General features: G+C 38.7%; 1 protein-coding gene across 2 annotated transcripts in view; it reads left to right on the forward strand.

Moving 5' to 3' along the window:
• Nucleotides 1–14,549, forward strand: part of LOC136871994 (coiled-coil domain-containing protein 25) — a 222,461-nt gene that overhangs the window by 42,485 nt on the left and 165,427 nt on the right. For both annotated transcript variants that reach the window (XM_067145782.2, XM_067145783.2), the window contains exon 3: nt 9,192–9,283. In XM_067145782.2, the coding sequence (XP_067001883.1) occupies nt 9,192–9,283 (92 nt within the window). The remainder of the gene's footprint in view (nt 1–9,191; nt 9,284–14,549) is intronic.

Genomic DNA, 14,549 nt, shown 5'->3' on the forward strand with positions numbered 1-14,549 from the left:
CATGGCTCACTCGGATGCCAACAAGTGTCTCTGATCGCGTTCCTACCAGACTCAGAATTCACAAAAGAAAACGTTCGCACAAGACTGAACTCACTCCGTACAAGACTGAATTTCACATCAACACGTCTGGATTAAACACCAACTAACTAACTGACTGAAGATTCACCACGCTGCTCGTTGGTTTTGGAGACAGTCCTCCCCCCCACCTCGAAAATAGTCCTGTGGAAGGGATGTGGCGTAGTAATCTAGCACTTGGGACCGCTTTACCATACATCCGTAGGTTAAAGCTTCAAAAAATATGTTCAACATCTTCCTAATTTCCGTCTGACTTGCTTGTTGTATTGCGCCGTGGGAAACGATCACAGGGTAATCCATACGACGGCGCGCGTCACCGGCGTTATTTTCTTCCTGCGAACCCTCTCTTCCCGCCATGATGGTTCAGTTCCTGGGCAATACCACTCTTCCGTGGAAAGTTAAAATTTTCTTAATTAACCACTAATTAATCACACATTTGCACCGATAAATTTTCAAATATTATTAGGAAGTCAGGACACTGTTTTTCCACAACTACTCCGGGCTCCAAATAGGGAAATACTGGCTGTAGATTCCCGCTATGACAAAACATTTAAATTTGCAATTTTGTGATTGGCTGACACGTTCGCGCTCTCCGCAGCATGGATGCTTCCATTTTCTGCCAAGGGTTGACGGGTATTATCGTTTTCTCTCTTGCACTTCAAAGTAGGTCAGGCTCAACGCGTGATTTTCCCGTGAGAACCAAGTAGAAAGTTCCCAGTCCTGTCGGCACCATAAACTTTATTGGATGTACCACTTAGACCAGGTATATGTTGTTCGTGCCATGAGAAAAGTTTTGCGGATCTCCTTGCCGTCTGACCGGCGCCAGAATGTTGCTTTGTGACTGCCACCTTTCACAGCCTACTGTTGTATTCCAATATGCGAATTATTCAACTTTTAATTCATCCATTAATTACGCAAATTCGCTTATGGGTGCAATATATATATATTATCATACTTGGACATGTTCAAAATATTCCCATAGAAGTATGTAATAATTCTTCAATAAAATCTCAACAAGTTTATGTCTAGGTTAAATTAAGGTCGTAATGCTTTATAAATCCAATCAACTGAATGTTAATGGTCAAGGACGACCGTAGATGTAACTTCCACAGTTACAAATAGCAATGACATAACAGTATGAAGACACTACCATCAATGATTTGCTGTTCCCACTTAGGTCATTTTAAATATTGAGTAACAGGTAAAATTTTCTAAAAAAATGCCGTCATTATACTCTACTATAGGTTATCTAGGGTTATTTTTTAAGATCGTACTTTATTATTAATCTGCAAGTTCACTAACCAACTGTCAATAACTCATATAATAAGACAAGCCATATTACATGTCGCTATAATCGTCAAATATATCCTGATCCATAACTGCTTGAAATAAACTGACATCAATTAGCCATACTCTGTATTCCTTCCTAATTCTTCATCGTATAGGTCATAATTCCCCGCCTAATATCTCAACGCATATATCATTTATAACATTCACAAATCTTACCTCAATATTTCCGACGTATATGACCTCACTGCAAATATAAATATCATTAACTCTTGTGAAAGTACCGTATTGCTCAATTCAATAGATTCAATATCTCATCACCGGGCGAGTTGGACGTGCGCTTAGAGGCGTGCGGCTGTGAGCTTGCATCCGGGAGATAGTAGGTTCGAATCCCACTATCGGCAGCCCTGAAAATGGTTTTCCGTGGTCTCCCATTTTCACACCAGGCAAATGCTGGGGCTGTACCTTAATGAAGGCCACGGCCGCTTCCTTCCAACTCCTAGGCCTTTCCTATCCCATCGTCGCCATAAGACCTATCTGTGTCGGTGCGTCGTAAAGCACCTAGCAAAAAAAAATATCTCATCACAATTTATATTATATGGATCCACAACTATCATTTACATCGACGCACACTTCTCTTATCAAAGTACGAACATATTAGGCCTGAATCTATTTACATTTTGCAAAAAGTTGACGTCGTATCCGCTCGATAACCTACAATTCAATGTGCTACATATTCTCATTTCAAATATCTAAGATCACATTATGCACGGGAATATTCTTTGAAAGAAAGCTGAACATTGCTAGCAAAGCACATCATTTGCGAGTGTTATCTTTCCTACACATGGGAGTGATTATAAGTTTTGGAAGATTACCTAAATCCATCAGTTAAACGTCACTATTGGTTCATTCGCGCTGAAACTCGATATTGAAATCATCTCTCGAAGACATATCGACCTAGCTCTTGTACAAACATCATTGACAACTTGTTATCAAATAAAATACATATAACTAAAATTTAAGAAAAGAACTTTGTGAAACTTAACTTAATCCGTTTCTGGACAGGGATGGCTGCTTCCTGGTTATCCTAGGACGATCATCTCCGGATTATCGCTGCATCACGACCGGGCTGCGGTCTCGATCCTCGGGTCCGTAGGAATGGTTGGTAGGTTATCGTCAGACGTCAATCCCATCTTCAGTTTAGCCGGTCATCGTGTAGCTCCCGAAGACGTGCATAAAACACATATTTAAAAATGTCATTAGTTTAACAATCATACTACTTGTAGATCTTCCTTGATCTATACTTATGTTGAGCAAAGTAGGTTATGACGTGACAAACGTCAATATTTTAATTTGAATGATCTAAGAGGTATCTTAAATGTTGCCCTGTTTTGAGTAGATACATTAACTGATCAGTTTTCAACGTTTCCAGTGATCTGCGCTCCACTATTTACTTCGTTTACTTTTTTTTTTTTAATACTCCGCTTGGGATTTCTGTTACGACTGCGAAAGATGTATCGTTATAACTTTATAACGCAATCTGGTTTCACAACAATTTAGGAAGTATCCCTTTTAAATCTTCTGTTCTTGTTGCATATCAATCCACTCGTAAATATTTTTCTGGTAACTTCATGCGATGTTCCCCCGTTCCTATTGTTGCTTCTTCCAATTAAAAGTCACTGCATTCACCTAAATCACGGCCATTTGGATTCCGTTGGTCTGTACTTTCTTACTTCACGTTTACGGCCTGTTTGATTCTATATGCTTGTATATCATAATTCGTATTTTCTGCCGCATGATTTCCGACACTTTATCGCTATTCACGGCAAAACGACGATTTTAACACCATGATTCGAAATTATCAGGGCAATGAAATGGTACAATAGCAATCATAGATAAACAAATCAACAACAGTAATAACATTTTATCATTCCTCAACAATTTGGATAATAATAAATTAACTTATTGTTAATAGTTCAGGTAGTAGAGGTATCCGTATAAACTCATAATTGCAGTTCAGAATTGTGTAATTCTTGTGTATTCCTTTTGGTATTCAGTAATTAACAGCAGCTTTTATCCTTTATCTCGTTAGGGTGTTGTAGGGTAAAAATAGAGTTTAACTAAGTAGTATTGTAGTGTAGTCGTATATCACTTACTTTATTGTTGTGTGATCATTGAGTACTATCCCAGACAATATATCACTCCATTCATTTTTTTTATTTAACTTAATTTATTTTTCATTTTCTTTTCATTTTTTTCCATAAAGTATGGCTTAGGAGTGCAAGTGTAGGACTGTGGGTGTGGTGAGGTGTATGAGGGAGGAGTTGGAGAGTTTGAGGGAGATAATTAGGATTCTCACAGAAGACAGGGAGGAAGATAGTCCTCCCTCAAACAATGTACAGGTTACAGTAGGTGTACAAGAGGGAGATGAAGGAAAGGGTCGAGTTGTAGAAGACAGGTGGTCTAATGTTCTAAGGGGAAGCAAATTGCAGGCTAAGGGTTCTACTCAGGATCAGAATTCAGGACAGGTGTCTGTGCAAAATCTGTATAAATCACTCCATGTAGAACAACAGTGGGAAGATGAGGAACAAGGAACTCTGTCTGAGATGTATGGATGTAGGAGGAAGGGAAAAGGTAGGAAAGGGAAATGTAGAGTAGAGGATAGGAAAACACAGATGGAAGAGGGTCATGCGGAGGAGAAAAGCGAGGAGGAAGTAGCTTCTGCAGCTATCAGGAAAGATAGGGCTGACCAGGAGGGGAGAGGATCAAATGAGGTAGGTAGGGTTGAGGTTCTGGTCATGAGGTATTCCATCGTTTGACATGTGGGGAAAGTGTGTGGAGGAATCGGAACCAGAGTAGAGTGTTATCCAGGAATTAGATTGAGGCAGATGTTGAGGAAAGTAGAAGAGAGGGAGGAGGGGAATGAGAAGGTGGTAGTGTTTCACGTTGGTACCAACAATGTAAGGCAAGCTGGTATAAGTACCAATGTACTGTAGTTGGGGGTGTGTGGGATCTGGTAAGTGCAGCACGGGTGGAGTTTAAGGAAGCTGAGGTTGTTATCAGTGGAATACTCTGTAGGAGGGATACTGACTGGAGGGTGATTGGGGATTTAAATGAGACTATGGAGTGGGTATGTGGGAAACTGGGAGTGAAATTTCTAGATCCTAATGTGTGGGTGTGAGATAGGGATCTGCGCTCAGATAGCCTTCACTAGAACCGCACTGGTACGTATAAGTTAGGAAATTTGTTTGGAAGGGTAACAGGGAGGTACATTCAGGGAAACAGGGTTGTCTAGGGAGTGGTGATAAGGGTACAGAGATCTGGAAGTCAAGTAGGGATGACATAAAATTGTTAGTGTTGAACTGTGGAAGTATTGTAAAGAAAGGAATAGAATTGAGTAATTTAATAGATATATATTTACCATATATTGTAATAGGAGTTGAATCATGGCTGAGAAATGATATAATGGATGGAGAAATTTTCTCACGGAACTGGAGTATTGTAGAGATAGGATAGGAATGGTGGAAGGGGGAGTATTCATTCTGGTGAAAGAAGAATTTGTAAGCTACGTAAAAGTTAAAGATAAGACACATGAAATTCTAGGTGTAAGGCTCATTTCTAAAGATAATAGGCAACTTGATATATTTACAAAGGGTAGCACTGACACAGATTCAGAATTGTTTGATAAGATAATCAGCTATGTAGGAAACGACAAGGAAAGAAATGTGATTGTAGCGGGAGATCTGAATTTACCAGATGTCAGTTGGGAAGGAAATGCGAACGATAGGAGGCATGACCAATAAATGGCAAATAAGTTAATATGGGAAGGACAGCTGATTCAGAAAGTGATGGAACCAACCAGAGGGAAAAATATCCTGGATGTGGTGATGATAAAACCAGATGAGCTCTATAGAGAAACTGAAGTAATAGATGGTATTAGTGATTATAAAACGGTTTTTGTCGTAGTTACAAAAAAATGTGATAGAAAGGAAGGTCTTAAAAGTAGGACTATTAGGCAGTACCATATGGCCAATAAAGCAGGCAGGAGGCAGTTTCTAAAAAGTAAGTATGATCGGTGGAAAACGGTACATAAAAATGTAAACAGACTCTGGGATTGATTTAAAGCAATTGTTGATGTATGTGAAAACAGGTTTGTGCGTTTAAAGATGGTAAGGAATGGTAAAGACACATCTTATTATAATAGATAAATAAAGAGACTAAGAAGGAGGTAAGGCTCTATAAGATGGGTATGCTTAGCCGCCATTTTGGTTCATTCATGCGCAATGGGCCATGTGATCAAACTCTAGTTTCTCCTATGAGCGCTTGCTTCATCACGTTGAACGTATTGCTTTAATCACCGCGTGTATGGACAGAATAGTGCTATATTTGTGTGGATATTTATTGCATAATGGTTAGTTAGTTCTGCACCCAATTGTAGTAATGTCTCTGCTGCGGAATGCAGGTTGTTTATATTCCGTTCTGGTCTGCATTAAGCCTCCACTCCCTCTGCTACACCTTCTACTTCAACTCCTGACTTAAACCTGCATCCAGCTCCCAATGACAATACTACACCCCTTAATTCAGTCACATTGATCATTCAATATTCAGTTCTCCCCCCAAAGTCCGGCAACAGGAGTTCAACATCCAAACAAAATAGCGCAAATCTTGTAACGGAGAAAATTTTGAATAGTGCAAATCTTGTAACGGAGAAAATTTTGAATGATAAATGTACCAGTACATGTTCTCCAACGTACTGTTAAAAAAAAAAAAAAAGTTACACACGTCTTCAAAATTCGATCCTATACTGTTGTGGACTTTAAAGAAAATGTACGGAAACGAGGTAAAATGTATGGAACTGCTTCGGAAAAGAAGAGAAAAATGTAAGCAAGGAATGGAATGCTATTGTTGTGTAAATACTGTAATAAGTCCCCCGTTGTGGTGTAGTGGTGATTAGCTGCCACCCCCGGAGGCCCGGGTTCGATTTCCGGCTCTGCCACGAAATTTGAAAAGTGGTACAAGGGCTGGAACGGGGTCCACTCAGCCTCGGGAGGTCAACTGAGTAGAGGTGGGTTCGATTCCCACCTCAGCCATCCTGGAAGTGGTTTTTTGTGGTTTCCTACTTCTTCTCCATGCAAATGCCAGGGTGGTATCTAACTTAAGGCCACGGCCGCTTCCTTCCCTCTTCCTTGTCTATCCCTTCCAATCCCCCATCCGCCACCAAGGCCCCTGTTCAATATAGCAGATGAGGTACTGGTCATCTCCCCAGTTGTATCCCCCGACCTACAGTCTGAAGCTCGAGGACACTGCCCTTGAGGCGGTAGAGGTGGGATTCCTAGCTGAGTGGGTGATTTCCAACAAAAGAGTAGTGTTACAAAAATGTTGCAAGTTTGGGCTGGGAAGAACTGAAAGAAGATGAGCTGCTCTACTAACTGGTATGTTACAAGTAGTCCTAACTAATCTCATATCTGTTCCGTATTGAAGATAACAATAAGTAAAATTCTTTCAAGAATTAAATTTACTGTGTCCACCTCTTCAATACAATTATATTCCATAGTAATTAAATCCTACATGAATTACATATTAAATCCTACAAAAATTACATATACTAATCTTAATTCTTATCTTAATTCATGTAGGATTTAATTACTACAGAATGTAATTGTACTGAATAGGTGGACACAGTAAATTTTATTCTTGAAATAATTTTACTTATTAAGTGGTATGTTCCGAGTTGTCAGCGGAGAGATGGCATGGAATGACATTAGTAGACGAATAAGTTTGAGTGACATCTTTTAAAGTAGGAAAGATCACAATATGAAGATAAAGTTGGAATTCAAGAGGACAAATTGGGGCAGTTATTCATTTATAGGAAGGGGAGTTAAGGATTGGAATAACTTACCAAGGGAGATGTTAAGAAATTTCCAATTTCTTTGAAATCATTTAAAGGCTAGGAAAACAACAGATAGAGAATCTGCCACCTGGGCAACTGCCCTAAATGCAGATCAGTATTGATTGGAACGAAGTATTTGTATAAACAAAGTATGACTGCGTCCAATACAGCAGCACAAAGGGGATCCTAAAACAGTATTAAATTAAAAGATAGTGCGTTCGAACCCCAATGTCGGCAGCCCTGAAGATAGTTTTCAGTCATTTCCCAATGATGCTGTCGTATGGTTCTATCGGGCAATGGCGTGGGTGGTATGGTTGCATTATGTAATTGCTAGGTCGACAGCTTTTTCCAGCTTTTTGCTCATTTCTAAATCAAACATAACTTTCAGTCTTCGGACTTTCATATTTTCTTTCTTACGTAGGAAATAGCTGAAATGTAAGGGAGCACAAGTTGTCCTCTAAATTAATGTGGGATGACTAAATTTTCTAACTCTAAATTTCTACTTGTTTTTTGGCTTTCAATTTTTTTCTTACTTAGTCACCTGGCAGCATGGGCTTAGCGTCTGTGTCATTGGGCCTTACGCCCACTTACGTCTCCTGTTTTAAAGTTAATTCTTAGTGCATGTGTTTCCTCCTCCATTTCACTATTTACTTTCGGCCTTTTCAAATGTAACCTTCTTTCGCTTTCTCTGGTCGCGTAGTGTGGGTTTTATGTCTCTGAAAATTTATATTCTTTTCAAGGGTAACTTATGCAATAAGATGTTTAGTGATAATTTTGTACAGCAGTGTATTTCCTATTTCAAGTGCGGTACTGACTTGTGGTCATGTGATATAGATATTGATTCCTATAGGGAACCTGAAATATTTGTCCTGAATGAGTAAATTCATAATTCCAGTATAATTGGTCCATTATTGGATATTATAAATTTTCAAGCTAACTCATTCTTTGTTGCCAGCGTTTCACCCCATTGTGCCAATTTGGGCTCATCAATTGGTAAATAGCACACCCACTAAGACGCATGACTAGTGTATACCGTGAAGGCCACTGTGTAGGCTACTTGAAGCCACCGGCAGTGCAAATGCACTATGAGAGAGTCTCCTTTATGAAAATTGATGCTAGGCCATCAGATGATAAGAGATATTGATTCCCATAGGGAAACTGAATGCGGCAAAGTAGTTCAAGGTAGGCTATGCAGTTTCCTCCACGGTATTCCCTAGCCATGTGTCTTGGTAGGTGTGACAGTTTATCAACTGATGAGCCCAAATTGGCACACTGAAGCGAAACGCTGGCAACCAAGAATGAGTTAGCTGGAAAATGTATAATGTCTAATAATGGACCAATTATATTGGAATTATGTAGTCATGTGTGAATATTCATAGAGCAGAAATGGCAAATTGTACAACAATGTAAATTGAACTACAGGGTTTGATACTCAGTGTTAGAAGCCAAGACGTTCTCTAAATATGTAAACCCGAAGGGATTACCGCCCCTTGTAAAATTCTGAAGACCTGCGGGTCAAATTTTTTACTATTCCACTCACAATGCTACTTGTATTCGCCTATATTGTAAATTATTTTGAGCCAACGAGCTCCAGATGTTGTATAGATTTAAGATTTAAGGTATCCTTTGATTGTACTTATGTTCAAAACACTTTAATACGAGGAAGAAAATAAATAAAATGTAACTTTGAGTTTCGTTAGCAATACTTGAATTTTGGGTTAGTCCTTTCTTCAGCCATTCACCTCTCATACTTCTTTCCCTCTCTGTTCTGCCAGTCTCATGGTAACAGTAATAATAAAAATAAAACTATGATACAGTATTCTTTACTGAACTTCTGTGATGAAATTTACATTTTCCAATTTTATAGTACCAGCTTATATGGGCTGGGTTATGGTGTAATAGAGAGATGTAATATTTTGTGTAATTTATTTTACTATAGATGAAGAACTCATCAGATGGGGCTGGCCAGAGGATGTATGGTTTCATGTGGACAAAGTATCCTCAGCTCATGTTTACCTTCGCTTACACCCGGTAATGTAGATTGTAATTTTAATATAATTCCTTTAAGAAATCTGTAGATGAATGTACATGTTGAATAGTTGTTAAATGTATTGAACTCCTTACTTGTTATATCTTGTTTCATTAAGCCATTACTGCCATATGCATGATTACATGATCACATAGCACATTACCTCCCATAAATTTGTCAAATTTCAACATTGACAGGGACATGATAGCTGAGTTTCATATTTGCTGGTTTCTCACCAAGGTGGTTATGGTAAGAATCCGACCAGTAGAGTGTTATGTTTGAAATGAAAAGCCTCCTCTATGTGGTTTGGATTTCACGTAGGTATAGAGGTCCTATGGCTATTACAGTATTAACAGCCATGTAAAACTAAAAGCTTGCTATTATTTTTCAAACATATTCTCTCAAATCTATTGCCGTGAGCATTGATATCACAAATATATTAAAATGCTATTTTTAAAATTAAGGACATGTACATATCTTTTAAAATCCTACACGTTCTCTCGTGCATGTGCACTAACTCTCAGCATCCCTTGCACACATACACTTGTTCCCATGTTGATACTGTGTTTTTGCTTCATAGCGTGGAATGGAACTCGTTAAGACAATCAAGCGGCTCGCCCTTCGTGAAATATCTTAAGCATAATCCTGTGATCCTGTAACAATTAAGATGGGGCGAGGGGGTTCCTGCAATGCAGTATTATTAGACCTTTGTGTTTCTTATGTATATAAATGATATGAGTAAAGAACTGGAATCACAAATAAGGCCTTTTTGCAGATGACGCTATACTATATAGATTATTAAATAAGTTACAGTATTGTGAGGGACTGTAAAAAGACCTTGACAATCCTGTTAGATGGTATGATCGTAAACAGGATGAAAAGTCAAGTTGTAAGTTTCACCAAGAGGAAAAGTCCTCTCAATTTTAATTACCGTGTTGATAGGGTGAAGATACCTCATGGGAATCACTGTGAATATCTAGGTGTTAATAGAAGGAAAGTTCTTCTTTGGGGTGATCACATTATTAAGGTTGTAAATAAAGGTTACAGATCTCTTCACATGGTTAAGAGGGTATTTAGGGGTTGTAGTAAGGATGTAAAGAATAGGGCATATAAGTCTCTGGTAAAACCTCGATCAGAGTGAATGGGACCTATACTTGGTACACTTGATATGAAAACTGGAAAAAGGTCCAAAGGAAAGCAGCACCTTTTATCCTGGATGATATCCAAGAAAATAGTAGTGTCACGAAAATTTTACATACTTCGGGCTGGGAAGACTTGGGAATAAGGAGGCGAGCTGCATTTCTGTATGTACCAAGCTGTTAATTGGAGAAGTGGCGTGGGATGACATTAGTAAATGAACAAACTTAATTGGAGTTTTTAAAAGTAGGAAAACTGAGTGAGTTGGCTATGCAGTTAGGAGCACGCTGCTGTGAGCTAGGATTCGGGAGATAGTGGGTTTGAACCCCACTGTCGACAGCCCTGAAGATGGTTTTCTGTGGGTTCCCATTTTCACACCAGGCAAATGCTAGGGCTGTACCTTAATTGAGACCACAGCTACTTCCTTCCCACTCCTAGCCCTTTCCTATCCCATTGTTGCCATAAGACCTATCTGTGCCTGTGCAACATAAAGCAGATAGTAAAGCAAAAAGTAAGTTTGGAATTCAAGAGAAGGAATTTTGGAACATATTCATCTATAAATAGAGGAATTAGGGATTGAAATAATTTATCAAGGGAACTATTTCAAATATTTCCAGGTTTTTTGGAATCTTTTAAGAAAAGATTAGGCAAACAATTGATAAGGTATCTGTCACGTGTACGACAGCTCTGAGTGCAGATATATGATCATGATGATGATGATGATGATGATGATGATGATGATTGATTACTATTTGATCCACTGACATGCCCGCTGCTCACCATGCTGTCATCTCTCAACTGCAATAAACAAACATGCAGTGCTGCTTCGCCCAAGTGCAATCGTGTTTTGAGTATGTAAATACTTCACCAACACTGAAGAGCCTAATGGGGAGATATCACCAGAACAGGGTGAAATCAAGCGATTGGAGAAATTTTCGTTACTCAGTGACTGGATTGAACCCAACTCGTCAGAGAAAGTATCCTCTCCACGAGAGTTAAGAAGCTGATGATAGGAAAAGTTAAGAAGCTGGTACTGGCGTATTGACTGACTCAAAACATCTGTAGCAAGGGATGCTCATCATGTAATTTGAAGCTGAAACACTTTGTAACAGCTATCCACCTGTAAGACTTGTATACAATGGAGTGTCTGTCACTAAGTAGAAAAGACTTAATAGAACAACTGGAAGTCAGAGAGAGAGAGAAATTCTCAGAAGAGCCCTAGGCCTGACACTGGGAGATGGGGCATACCAGAGACATTACAATTCAGAGCTCTACTCCCAGATAGAGAGGCTCTCTGACTATGCCAGAAGAAGTGAGGTAGATTGATTTCCATGGTCATGTGGTATGATTGTCTCCCAACATGTGGAACAACTGCCTTTTCTCCTGTCGAAATTAAGTCTGTATCATATTACTGACAGAGGCTGCTAAGGACAAAAAAACTGAGGCTGACAGGCTTACAAAACGGAGAAACTGTGTTACAGATCTTGAAGAAATTATTTGGTTTTCAGGTAAAACCGTTGAAAAAGGAAGGAACATCGTGGTCAGAAGAAAGAGAGGCCCTATACTAGAGAAGATGCGACAATACTGGCCAAAGACCAAAGCTCAACGATTCTGAACAAGCATGGTCCCAAGTAGGATTATTCGAAGAAAAAAGAAAAAAAAACCATAATGAGCAGCATATTTTCTTGTTTCTTGTGCAGAGTTTTTATTTTTGGCACACTTGTGGTCAGCTACATCTGACTTTCCACCAGAGAAATACTGAATTTAAAATATGACATACATTCCACTATCACTTGGTATAAGAAGTGGGAACTCTTACTTATTTCATACTCTAGTTGAAGGGATATTTCGACAATATTCTTCAAGCCTTCAGCCAATACAACACCATGGAACGACCACAGACGTGTGTCTACTGAGGCCGGTATCACTTTACCTGCAGTAAATGTGTACAGGGTAGAGGAGTGACAAGCTACTCTTCTAGAAATAAAGTGCTTCCTGCTTCCACAATTGAATTATTCGATTTTGACTGAATAAAGATCATATTTATGTTACCTGTCGTGGTAAACTCAAAATCGATATTTAAAATTTGAAAAATGAAAACTGGGACAGTTCGCAACAAGACAGCGGGTAACTTAATTGAAAACTGAACTGTCCCTAAAAATAAATAAAGAACACTGTGTAGTGGAAGACAGCGGTTTCTTGACATATTCCAAGTCCTAGAATTTGTCTATGCAAAAGTCAAACCAAAACTCGCTGTGTGAAGAGTGATGTCTTCCTGTGCCTGTCCAACGAAAAAAGCTGTTTCAAAATGTTCTGCATGTGTGCATACTGTTAACCCGACAGCGTGGAGTGTCATGTAGGATGCGTCATGCATTAGACATCTGTTGCTGTGGAGTGAAGTGTCTGACACGCATTGTGCCGCATCTGCTTTGTCGTTCCATCTCGTGAGTTTCCTTTGAACTGTGTCCGAGGTCTCTTCACGGCCATTTAGATAAAGCTTCAGTCTTTCATTTCATATATCTATCGATCCATTTTAATGATTTTTCACCTCGTTATTGCTGTGTAAATTTCATGTACTATTCACTCGTGTACTTTTCCCGCAATGGCGTCGGTAAACAAGGACAATTTTTCCAGGGATGCTATACAAGGCATAATAAATGTTTAATAATATTATGAGGATATAGTTAAAATTTAGGGATGATTCTGTTGACAGTGATGTTGATGTTGTCGGAATTAGACCGTGATGAGGCTGAAATGAAACAGAAGAGGCTGTTGTTTCATTCTAGATGTGGTAGTGGTGCATGTAATTTTTACTGTGATGACTTGGGTAATTATGTAAGAAATAAACATTTTGTAAGTTCTTTTCACCCCAAGGTTAGCTCTAAATGTCGTGCAGCCAGTGAAGTCTTTCTAAGCTTTTTTTTTTTCCTTCACTTGAACTCATCAAGCTGAGTGTAACGGAAATGAATCGCTACACTTAGCGGTATCTACATAAAGTCCCGAGAAATGTTAATTTCATTTCGATCTCGAGTGAGGGAATTGATTTCAGTCAATGAAAATGAGGTGTATATTACTTTAGTCCTCTTCATGTTGAGGGAATAGTACAGAAACTAAATTTGAGGTCTTGCTCTCAAAAATTGTACCATTGTCACGCCCCTAAACAAATTAGAATCCATATGCAAATTATCTCACTTCAACGACAATGAGACTAAACACACTATATATGGTGGACCGAAAGGTATTTCCAATATAATAAAAAATGGTTGGAAATTAACAGAGGTATGGTATCATAAAACAGTTTGGTGCACAGGTATGCTAGCCTTTAAATGCCCAGTGAAAACTCCTCCTGCATCCATTGAAGGCCAGATTTTTAAACGCTTCCGTTCAGAAGGGTTAAGAAATGACTTGCTACATCTGACTGAAACATTTTTGTATAAATTGCCCTAATTATGTTGAACATTGTCAGGAGTATAATTTATTGCCGGTATTTAGCATTGCCTCACTTAACTTTTACCAACATGTACTGCAATAATGCATTACTGAGATATAATGCAAAAATTAGTATTTTTAGGTAGTCAGCCACCAGGCTCAGAAAAGCATTACAAAGTTAAACTCATGGCGCAATGATCATTGAACAGATGGCATTGAGTGGCCAGTACAAACATTTCACAATATACTGGATGAAACAGATCTAGGTTCCCATGCAAGATGGATGTTTTCACAGACAGCAAAAGTTTGTTACACCAGCATTTCGTTCACCATTGTCACAGCCGAAGCTGGAATAAAACGCATACAGTAGTCTTTAACATACAAATGGGAACAACAGGACCAAAACCAAAGTAGACTTCAGAAAATAATTTCACATTTAGGGGAAAATGTTCATTAGGATAATTCAGATCCAACACTGTTAGTCCTTGACCTTTACATTTCAAATTATAGGTTTTCACGGGTACAGTTAACTTACCATGAACATTTAAAATTTTTACAACTGTGCAATCTCTTTTACCAGTACATAATTTAGCTTTGCTGTTAGGTGAGGATCTGAATTGTTAACTTGATAAGCTACCTTTAATTACACTGGGTAATGTGCACAGTATTGAAATTTTATGTTAGTTAACTAGCGTATTGCAG

This window comes from Anabrus simplex, chromosome 4 (genome assembly GCF_040414725.1).
Source record: "Anabrus simplex isolate iqAnaSimp1 chromosome 4, ASM4041472v1, whole genome shotgun sequence".
Taxonomy (NCBI): domain Eukaryota; kingdom Metazoa; phylum Arthropoda; class Insecta; order Orthoptera; family Tettigoniidae; genus Anabrus; species Anabrus simplex.